The sequence below is a fragment of the Mizuhopecten yessoensis genome, unplaced genomic scaffold (genome assembly GCF_002113885.1).
Source record: "Mizuhopecten yessoensis strain PY_sf001 unplaced genomic scaffold, ASM211388v2 scaffold10389, whole genome shotgun sequence".
NCBI lineage: Eukaryota > Metazoa > Mollusca > Bivalvia > Pectinida > Pectinidae > Mizuhopecten > Mizuhopecten yessoensis.
In genome coordinates, this window is record NW_018408522.1 from 156,548 (window position 1) to 169,125 (window position 12,578).

General features: G+C 33.6%; 1 protein-coding gene across 1 annotated transcript in view; it reads right to left on the reverse strand.

The window, feature by feature from the left end:
- Positions 1-12,578, reverse strand: part of LOC110460410 (titin homolog) — a 110,022-nt gene that overhangs the window by 78,781 nt on the left and 18,663 nt on the right. The window contains exons 5-6 of the mRNA XM_021513286.1: positions 10,256-10,434; positions 9,471-9,566 (exon numbers count right to left, since the gene is read on the reverse strand). Coding sequence (XP_021368961.1) covers positions 9,471-9,566; positions 10,256-10,434 — 275 coding nt within the window. The remainder of the gene's footprint in view (positions 1-9,470; positions 9,567-10,255; positions 10,435-12,578) is intronic.

Here is a 12,578-nt window from a genome sequence, read left to right on the forward strand (position 1 = left end):
CAAAGTGACCATTGGTCAATTAGAGCACAATTGACCCCATCAACTGCTTAATTAATAATCTGACTTCGTGTTGATTTTCTATTGAAATAGATCCTGTCTAAATGAACACACTCACACATAACCACCCACACTTACTTATGTAAATTAAATAGATTATCTGGTTGTCTAAATACAAATATCTCCAGATCGACAGATGTTAATTTCAAATTTTAACACTAGAAATCAACATCATGCAAATTTTGTATACTGAAGATTATTTAATTCATCTTGACCTTTAAACTCAATTGATAATTCATAACTGTTGTGTGGTGATCTGAATAAATAATTGATTACTTTATTATTTGAGATAAAATTATATTTTCACTTTTGTTTTACAGACATACCAAATATTATCTATTTACCAGTAAGTCATAATAAAATCATATGAAATTCCCTGTTGTCTTTTCCATGCTTGATGCTCCAGAGGAAATCTAATCCCAATCAGAAATTATCACACAGTATTAATTAACCACAATGAAATTACACAGACACACAATCCTCTTCTAAGCGTACGCCTGCCGTCAATGACAGCTGACGAGTTACCCAAAAAGATAAATCCAGAAATTCTAAAAAGCATTTACGACGACATCGGAATGATAACATTATCTCTCTGCCGTGTACAAGATCCCATCTCCACTTGCTAACATAGACACTTAAAATCCACACAGGTAAATCTCCAGCAGGTAAAGCTCGTTAACACCGGAAAACAAAACACCCGTCTGAGGTTACCGTGAGATAAGGCAGAAGGCTCAAACTATGTCTGCCGAACACGACCATAAATCATAACTTTGAGCCGGGTTTTTCTAGCAGTGTTGGTGTATTAGATTGTAGGGTCACAGTCACTGACCCTACTAATATGGTATAATCACTGAGCAATCAAAATAGCCATTTGTCAAGATTTGTAGTAGATCGATCAACGGCACAGGCATATTCCACTCAAGAGGCTAGAGTAACAACCCGGTACTCAATAGCCCTGTATATATTTCCTCTACAGCTTCTAGTTTCATATACCTTAGTTTTATGTAAAAATTATTAAGACTTTTAGATTCCTTTTTGAACATTCAAAATACTTAGAAAGGACATAAAATTCTTGTTTTGTAAGAAATTATTAGTGTACAGCAAATTAAACCTGCTTAAATTAAAATCACAACTGATGAATCAGAAAGCATAAAATGTTCAGGGGTTTTATTTGTAGCCAGAAGCCGGTAAAAATACACTACTACAGATATTTCACTGGCTACTTTCATCGAAATTTAGAAGAATGGTTAATTGGGTACTTAACGAAAATGAACTGAAATTAATTATTTACAGCCTAATTTGCGTTCATGGATATATGCAATTTGAAATCTTATTGACACCCCTGATCAAAGGGACCAGAATATTTTGCTCTCAGGAAGCATCATCAATGTGTATTGACACAAATAAGTTGTTTTTTAATAGACAGGTTTTTATGTCATGCAGGTTCCCTTTAATTGAAAAGTCTACAGTGGGATCCAATGTGAATTATTTAGATTCAATAAAAGAGGAGGTCTGGTATATGCAGGTATTCAAATTATACAGGGTTCTTTCTACACAGATAACACTTAAATTTTAAAATGTTCTGAAATATCCAGGTACAATGTTTTTAGCCATTCTTAATCTTAACTGTTGTAACATCAATATTTCATACACAAATAATATTTTACAGGTACAAAAAGAATACCCAGATCTTTTTCAGTTCTAAAATAATTACATCATTATAGTAATTAAAATGATAAGTTATTTAAATTTTCTTTCAGGTATTTAAATTTTGTTTTGCTTTTGGTATTTTAAATATGTCTCCAACTTAGATAATTGCTTGTTTATGAATATCGATATACCTACAGTAAGCTGTTATTTGAAAACAATGCAAACATTCATAAAGGTATGACGTTACCTCCCCTGGGATGTACTTTTTGTTTATAATTATAATAGGCATAGTGAAATTAATAGATTGTTGCTAAGCATTGAATGAATTTAACTTATTCAACCCTGAAGACACATTTGAACTCTTCCAGTTCAAAGGTTGGAATAATTCATTATGAAATTTCAGGGGTGAATGAGTTAAGCCCAGATTGTCTAGGCTTTTAGGTTTAAACTTTTGTCTTTAAAATTATATTACAATTATTTCCTTTATTTTGTTTCTAATTAGCTTCCTTTTATTTATTTCTAATCATCTCCATTTAATTTTTCTTATAAGGATAATATCAGTATCAGAATGTCCTATTTGTGAACATAATCAATTAATGAATTCTTGATAATTATCTAACTTTCAAATATATTCTTTACTTATCTGGAGAGAATTATTTTTTAACCGATTTCCTATGGAGCTCTTTTGGTTGAAGGGACTGCATGATGCAATGAAACACTTCAAATGAGGCATACACCCTTAACTTTGACTCACAAATTTGATTTAGAAAAAAAACTTTTATTGTTCAAACAGATATTTAACTAAAGCACTTATAAATAATTAATGATTGGATTTAAAAGTGTTATTGGCGGAAATATTTCTCAAAAACAAATCTGATTTAAAACAAAAAGTTTCTAGAATTATAATAGTGTTTCAAGGAAACATTTTGAGAAAGGGAAATTATTGATTGTACAAAACAATATTGAATACATTATGTAATCTTTGATAAAATGAATGATAAATATCTTTCCAACACCTTCTGAGAACTGTCTCTGTTGTAGATAATATTCCACAAACAAAACCCAATACTGAATAAAATCCTGTTCCAGATACGAATATTTTTTGTCTAAACACATTGAAATAATTATTGTCAATGAGATGGGAATCTTATATTATACACAAGTGATGAGTGATACAGGAATGTCTGAGATTTCCGAAACCTCCATCTCTGAAGCTCAAGCTAATATTCAGTATCAACATCACCTCGCGTAACATCAACGTAATTTATCTCAGCGAGAAAACATTTTTGCCGAAACCTTATGGAAATAAGATGTTGAGATCTTTGGCCATTATCACATGTTTAAACGTCAATCAATAATCAATACATCTGTTATACAGCTTCCAAGTGAAGACTGTATAATATATTGGCGATGTTGTCAGGTAATAAGCCGTGTACAAGTTGCGGAATGGAATCGACACAATGTAGCTATACACACACACTGAATAATCTCTGTGTAACACTCTCCCTGGGGAAGCAATTCATCAATTTACCACAGCTTCATTAAGTAATGTTTTTATAGCAGACGTCCATTTACGGCTTAAGGCTAAAAGATGAATTCCCAATATTTCACTTCTGCAAGATATTACCTGTGCTAGCACTATGGTCAGCTTTTCAAAACAATTTCATACAATTTTATACGCATTATATTAGGAATATATTTCCAATTTCTACAGCACTGATTATAGTTTATTTGTAGAAACGACACAGAATATGATGTCTGTTGCAAAATACCACATTCATCTCTTTAAAGTGTGACATTTAAAATCCACTGAATCTATTATCAACATTTTCCTTCTCTATTGTCTTTTTTTGCTCATTTTTCGTCAGTTTTTTCTAAACCAGTTTTACGGCCTTTCACTCTTGATGTTTACCGATGCATACCTGTACATTTCAATGATGAAATAAAGCAGACGTCAGAATTACTTTTAAAACGCAGTCTGAAGTTGCATAATAATAATTGCATATGCAAATGAAAATAAACCAAATTTCCCGTTTTTTAATAAGACTTTTAAATGTGATAATCGATAATTACTTGATGTTAATGGCATCAACAATATCTGTTCTCAAAGTCAATATTTTGATTCATGGGGATGATTATCGTTACATCTTCATTACCGCTAATTGGGCTTTGAACTTTACCAATAGTCATTCTGAACGCCTGCAGCGTAATTCTTAACCTACGGCTTCTGTTATTACTGAGCAGTTTGATTTCACAGAATTCTGCAGCCATAAAATGTCAGAATCGCCAGGGGTTGTCATCCACAAATGGGGGGTTCCTCACGGGATCAGACTCATCCACAAAGGGGCCCCTCACAGGATCAGACCCATCCACAAAGGGGGCAACTCACAGGGATCAGGCCATCCACAAAGGGGGCCCCTCACAGGATCAGATCATCCACAAAGGGGGCCCCTCAAGGGGATCTGAACCATCCACAAAGGGGGCCCCTCACAGGGATCAGATCATCCACAAAGGGGGCCCCTCACAGGATCAGATCATCCAGAAAGGGGCCCCTCACAGGATCAGATCATCCACAAAGGGGGCCCCTCAAGGGGATCTGAACCATCCACAAAGGGGGCCCCTCACAGGGATCAGACCATCCACAAAGGGGGCCCCTCACGGAGATCAGACGGAGTTAATGTTCCAGAATTAATATGTTTCAATATTTATTCCCTGCTGGCACATTAAACCCCGCAATACTTTGAGGAGTTAACTAATGGCCGTGGTACATTGTACCATGAAACGTAAAGTTTTATATCAGTTTATGGAAACCTCGTCAATAAAAACAGCATCTGAACACCACCATGGTACAGTAATACCAGCTTATTACATCTCGCCGGTCGGTTGTGAGTCTATTAAGCATTTTACTGTATTTGAAATTGTTGTGCTGGTAGACATGTTTGATTTTTGACAATGAGAAAAAAGTTGTGTTTGACCTGTTTAAACTGGGTCTTCATTCATTCACCCCTGAAATTTCATAATGAACTTTTCCCGCCTATGAGTTGGAATATTTCAAATGTGTCTTCATGCAAGGGTGAATGAGTTAAGGGTCCTAGCTATGTCCCAATGCAGACAAAACACATGAAAATTTCACTCTTATTTTTATCCTACATAATTGATATAGCCTTAAAATATGTTGATTTGATTAACCAGTCTTGGTTAATTAATTATGTGATAATTAGAATATTACAATTGTTTCCATTTCATATTTTCAAAGACGAAACTTGTCAAGATATTTAATTGTAGTTCACCAGAGGCTTGCTAAAAAAAAAAAATCAGACTAGTTTCATAAGTCCCAACTATGAAATATGCACTCATTTAAGGCCCTCTATTTATATAATGGAATTTATTGAAGTTCAAAATAAAAATATAAAACTTGAGGCTTCAAATTTTATCCAATTTGTAATGTTGTTACTCAATACTGCAAAAGTGAAACTGGTCTCATATTTGTGTAGAAAGTGAAAGTTCTGTGCAAGGTCTCGGAATTACTGTCATAGACCGTATTATGTCCTTCACATAAAGGATTTTTTAACATTTTGTTTACATCAATTTAAGACAACTTGCATGACAAGATGTAATTTTCCAAACTTTCATTTCTTTACAAATCTACAGATTGAATGCATGCACTGTTGAAATTAGTTATTACAGTGCCACCTAGTGGTGACATTACAGCAACCTCGTGACCTTTTGACCTTACTTATGTCTACTGCAGTGCATTTTACAACAATGGCAGCTAAAATATCAACCAAACAATGAAATGGTGTAATTTAAATTTCTTTTTTTTCTATTGTAGACATGAAATGCCTTCCAGGTTTAAGAAAACATTGGAGGGTTAATACCTGCGTATGTGATTTTTTTCCCTTCAAATTACAATTTACAATGAACTCGCATTGGCTATAAAATTAAATTAAAAATTACAACTAAATCTAATTCTTGAATACAAATGTCAGTTTGTTACAAATTTAAATTATTTTGAAATAACAGTAGTTTTGCTGTTTTACATGTGTATACATTATGAAACGGTACATTGTCTACACGAATATTTAGAGTGGATTAAATGTTTTAAGTTACAACCTACAGAATCAAATCAGTGTTGAAAATGATTTTGAAAAAACATTGGATTGGCTAAAACATTTGTTTAAATGAAGAAAAATATCTCACAACAATTCCAAGTTATGAAAATAAATATCAGAAAAATGAAAACTATGATGAATCAAAATAAGTGTTTAGAGAAAATATCTATATGTATATTAAAATAATCGTACTGGTACTTGTAAAATTAGTGTAATATGGAGTGAAAAATAGAAGTATAAAACAGATTTTTAGCAGTTCTGGAACATACACATACATGGATTTAACAGTGCATTTTGTCAAGTAAACAGACAGTGACTTTTTGGTGCCACAATAACACTGTGGTCATTTGGTTTGTTTGTGCTTTAATTACGTCTTATTATAGCAATGCTTATTGAAGAACGTGCCAGGGTTTGGTGGTGGAGGAAAACTGGAGTACCTGGAGAAAAAACGCCGACCTGTGACCAGAACTTTAGGCGTTACCGTCTTCAGTTTATTTTCTTATGTTGTTTTAAATAATCATGATGGAAAATCTTTACGACTACTGGGAGACATGGATGTCAAATATGTAAATATTGTAGATACTTGAACTGGAGACCAGAGACCTTAAGGATCCTTATCCTGTTATTTTAAGTACAATACAAAAGACAGAAGACATTAAGGATCCTTGTCCCGTTATTTTAAGTGCTTTATAAAAGACAGAAGACATTAAGGATTCTTGACCCGACATGTTGAGTACATAGCATATATTTATGTACTGTTAAATGCCCTTTACTTAAGATAAGTGGACAATGAAAAAAGCCCTCATGTCCATCAAATAAAGCAATGATTCTATTTGTACTTAAGTAAGACAAATGTTATTGTCATCCATGTTAAAGTTCTTCAAATACACTTCCAAATTCAAGGTGAGCAAGTCCCTGTTTTCATTAAGACTTTAAGTATATTTTCTCTGTGAACTGTTCAGACGTTAAACATTACTTTTATTGCCAGGTCAACATCTGGATAATGACCGATGGGACCATACCAAGGACTACGAAAAACCAGTGCTATCGTACCGTATTTAATGTAATAAGGGTGCAGGGTGTGGGTCGTAATGGAAGAGGTGCCTTTATTAGGAAAATTGTTTCCTCAAACAACGGACAAATGAAAGTCTCTTGGTTTTCTTTCAATACACATATCATAGAGCAATTTTTGTCTTGCTTAAGTAACACAACTGAAAATACAACATCTGGATATTTTTTAACACAGAGTTATGTGATATCTAATAGCTATAGGGCTGCAATGATACTTTCTTGTGTATCGTTTCAAATTGGGTTTGTTTTTGCCTGTATCGTGATATACTAACGATACTATAATTATCAGTGTCTTATTGAATAACTTCGAGGGATTACTAATTGTTTTGAAATCCTTCAGTGAAGATTTGGTCAGGTTTGCAAAAGTTAAAAAAAATCATACAAAAATATATTTGACAGTATTTAGTATTTAGGTCTATGACAAAACTCTTGTTAACTGTGCTCAATCATTAAGAAGTTAATGTTTTGAGCACATATGTGTATCGTATGGTAGGCATCATACCTTGATACATATCGTAACCTGAAGTAGACAGTGTATCGTTGCAACCCTAATAAGATCTAAAATATCTGGGGATGCCCTTATGAGAGTAGGCATGTTTATAAGGTAATATAAGGTAAACATATAGCCCGTGAGAATTATGTTTATAAGGTAATATAAGGTAAACATATACCCTGTGAGAATTATGTTTATAAGGTAATGTAAGGTAAACATATACCTTGTGAGAATTATGTTTATAAGGTAATATAAGGTAAACATATACCCCATGAGAATTATGTTTATAAGGTAATATAAGGTAAACATATACCACATGAGAATTATGTTTATAAGGTAATATAAGGTAAACATATACCCCGTGAGAATTATGTTCAACACTCAATATTCAACATCAAAGACAACTGAAGCATTATATAAAAATACTGACACATGATTTGGTATTTTTTTCTTAAAGTAGTTATCAACCTACAAAATGACCTCATTAAGACACCATTAAAACTTAAAGGAAGGTATCAATGTTCATTAAAATCTCCGATGCAGATATTCACACCAATATTCCACACTTAAAACGGTCTGAAATTTAATAAGCGATACAATTATATCTTTCTACACATCGGTGATCTTTGATAGGTTTTTTATACAATTTTATCTCGCTTCGCACATGATTAATTCTAAATCCTGTACTCAAGTCGTCTCAATCTGTTCCACAGGTTTATCAGTATAAGCTGATCGATAAAGAGCCGACAGCATTCATTAATAGGTGTATTGTCATAGGCAGGTCTGGAGTCCTGTAAACAGTCCAGTAACATCAGATACGAGGCACAACTGGGGGGATATACATGCATACTACCAAATTCAGTTACGACAAACTTCAATAACAGTATTAATTGCTGTATAAATAGCAATAAAATGGGTGTTTTCACTGAAAATCCTCCAAAAATAGATTAGATTGGAAATATTTTTATTTTATTTTACTTTCAAAGGTTCAACAAAAAATGTGATTTTACTATTATTTCATCCTTGAAAATGACAATTAGAATTGCTTGATCAGCAAAACAAATTAGGAAGGGCCAAGTACATAGTATGAGGAAATATGTCAATTCTTTTTGTCTAACTGACAGATCCACTCTTTTGTAAAGTAAGTCCAGGGTAAATACAATAACTGTATGTAAGGCAACTTAATCTCTCTGTAAATTATACCTTTTTAAAAGCCCCCTTGTTTTAGATGCATCCTTAAAACAGGCCCTCTCCTTTGTGAGACCATTGTTATAAAACTTGTCTTGTAAGAATCATCCTTTATGTTAGGCCACTTCTGAAAGACCAGTTTTGAGTGACCCCCTCAATTTTGAATTTTCTGACTGACCACTTCTTTAAAGGTCTCTCGCTTGAAAGTTGTCTAAGCTAGGTGACCACTGGGACGGTGAGATTACTGAATCTTTAAATTCTGGGTTGAGAGATCACCTCTACAGACATCTATGTATAAAGGCTCGACAGACAACCAAAGCAGGCTCCCTTGTTTGTGGATATCTCTTATGCAAGTCCACTTCCGTAAAACTTGTTTTCACACCCCCTACTAAGGCCACATCAATTGAACCTGTCTTGTGAGACCAGGGCCTACTTGTATAAAGCATCTCAACTCTTGAGATTTCCTCAAGTCTAAGATTTCCCACAGACGATACATTGCTTGAGATTTTCCTTAACTTTGAGATGTTTTATACAAGTGGGCCCTGCTCTTAAGTAAAGATCATTTTTGCCAAGAAACATCCATGAATCTATTCGGAAATACAATATCCTGGTAAGTACGCATCACTCTTAAAATATCACATTTTCTGAGAGGTTACTTTGTTAAATTTGTGTTTACATTTTTCATGCATTGCCAAAAACGATATTGTTAGGCCAATTCTAAAATTCCGTCTTTTGAGACACCTTTTTTTAAGTGACCACCTATTTTTAAGATGTCCGAGTTGATCCTCACTGTTAAACTGGAACATGAAAATGAACAACTGTTCTCCCCTAGTCTGAGGCAATGAGAAATAAACAACTGTTCTCCCCTAGTCTGAGGCAATGAGAAATAAACAACTTACCTCCACAGCGTCCTGCATGTCAAACTTAGGAACGGGAGATTCTGGTACCTCAATGATCTTGTTGACTTTGGAATAGTGCGTCCCATCCATATACTCCTGTCAAATACAGAACAGCTCATGGGTCAAACACCTTTTAAATTTATTATTAATTTTGCTTCAAAATGTTACGATTTTACTTTCAAGATCAAGAATTGAAACAAAATTGAACAGTTATAGTGTTAAATCTGGCATTTTTGTGATCGTTTGATTTGTACTGTTTAAGTTATTTAGATTTGGATACCAGAATATGTCCACCAATATGTTTAATTTACAGAATCACTCAACCACAAGAGCTGCACACACAAGTTTGTTCTTAAAAAAAAATGTTAAAAAATTCTGTAGATGTTAATCATGCACTATTGTGAAAACCCCCGCCAATTTTTGCAAATTTAGAAATTATCTAGAGGAAGCAGCCACTAAACAGCCCCTAATTCACCATAAAAAATCACTAGCATATTTGCCAACTCTCCATATGTAGGAGTTTTAGACCCTAAATTTGATCATTTTCAACCAGTGAATTTGCTAAACTATGATTTTTTCTAAAATCTGATGACTTCACCTGAAAGAACAGCACAAACGATGCCATTTAAAAAATGCTGCCATTTGGAAGTGTATTTTTTCCACTAGGATGAACATACACACATTTTATTTATGCTTTTAATTCTGAGCACATGTAATCTCCCCCATTGTAATTTTAAAAAGTTGGCAAATATGCAGGAGTAGACCAAAGCTGACCATTAACTGACCTGTTGCTTTTTCATGGCGTAGTGGACAGCACTTTTGACTAGAAGATCTGTCAGGACCTCCTCCTTGGCATGACGATCCAGGCTGGCATACGTTACCTCCCTTTGTATGCCATCTTTAGTACTTATGACCTTGATGGAAGCCCCTCGACTAATGGCTACTCCAGCATCTTCTTGTGTCACTGTGGAGAAAGCAATAAATTGATTTTGAAAATATCTACACAATTATTTTTTTTTTATCACAAAGACGAAATATTGGTAAAACTTTATATAGATACAGTACTTTGAAAAATTACACAATAAACAATATCACCCTAGTTTTTACCTAAGACATTTAATAGATATCATTAGATTTAATGTGGAGGAATACATCTAAGGAATAAATATATTTTCTATTTTATCAAAACTTCAAAAGAGTTCAGTGTTCTCTGCAGCCATAGACACATGTACAATATGACTTTGTACAAGTTTTCTATACATATATTATGATCTATAATATTGGAATTGCTTTCCGAAAACTTTGAACTGAACATTACAATGGCAGGCAAACTTTCATAGAAGATATAATAATGATCTCAACAAGTTTTATTACAGTGAGAAATGGCACTGAAAGGCTCAGAACTTACTAACAATCATGCTATCAAAAACAAATCAGTATTTTCCCCGACATTTTTATTTACCGGCAATCTGTTCTCCACATGAAAACAAAACATACCAGTACATTTATTGAAAAGGTGACAAGAAAATTTAAAATGTTGAAAAAGTTCAGTCAATTATTTAAAAAATAAAAAATGATCAAGTAAACAGACATGAAAGTATATCTTTAAATACAGCTAACTGTTATTACATACAATAATACTTTAATTATTAAAGTAATATCAGATCAAAGAAAAAGAATCTTAACTGTAATGTAAGGGGAATGACTCCTGTTCAAAGTAAAATATTTTCACTAAAGATAAGTACATCACATTTAAGATTTTTTGTTTCTACATCATTAAATAACATTCAGGAAAATAATTAGGAAAATGGCATTATATATTTCTTAAAAACAGTTCATCAGAATTTTTCAAAATACCACAATAAAAACACAAGTTTTGCGTCCGAGACACCAATATCAACGGTAGATTATATATTTGAATATGATCTCAAGTTCGATTTATTTTATGTACTCCTGCCTTTATTTACTGTATAAGGAAATGGTGAGGCTGGATCCAAGGAGATTTAAATAATTCCATACTGAAAGCTTCTACAGACTCCAGATAAACTACAGACTCCAGATAGACTACAGACTCCAGATAGACTACAGACTCCAGATAAACTAGACTCCAGATAAACTACAGACTCCAGATAAACTAGACTCCAGATAAACTACAGACTCCAGATAAACTACACACTATACAGATAAACTACAGACTTTAGGTAAACTACAGACTCCAGATAAACTACGGACTTTAGATAAACTACAGACTCCAGATAAACTACAGACTCCAGATAAACAAAAGACTCCAGATATTAACTACAGACTCCAGATAAACTACAGACTTTAGATAAACTACAGACTCAAGATAAACTACAGACTCCAGATAAACTACACACTATACAGATAGACTACAGACTTTAGGTAAACTACAGACTCCAGATAAACTGCGACATTTAGATAAACTACAGACTCCAGATAAACTACGGACTATACAGATAACTTACAGATTCCAGATAAACTACAGACTCCAGATAAACAAAAGACTCCAGATATTAACTACAGACTCCAGATAAACTACAGACTTTAGATAAACTACAGACTCCAGATAAACTACAACCTCCAGATAAACTACAGACACCAGATAAACTACAGACTCCAGGTAAACTACAGACTCGGGATAAACTACAGACTATACAGATAAACTACAGACTCCAGATAAACTACAGACCCCAGATAATCCACAGACTCCAGATAAACTACAGACTCCAGATAAACTACAAACTCCAGATAATCTACAGACTCAAGATAAACTACAGACTCCAGACTACAGACTCCAGATAAACTACAACCTCCAGATAAACTACAGACACCAGATAAACTACAGACTCCAGGTAAACTACAGACTCGGGATAAACTACAGACTATACAGATAGACTACAGACTCCAGATAAACTACAGACTTTAGATAAACTACAGACTCCAGATAAACTACAAACTCCAGATAATCTACAGACTCAAGATAAACTACAGACTCCAGATAAACTACAGACTCCAGATAATCCACAGACTCCAGATAAACTACAGACTCCAGATAAACTATAGACTTTAGATAAATTACAGACTCCA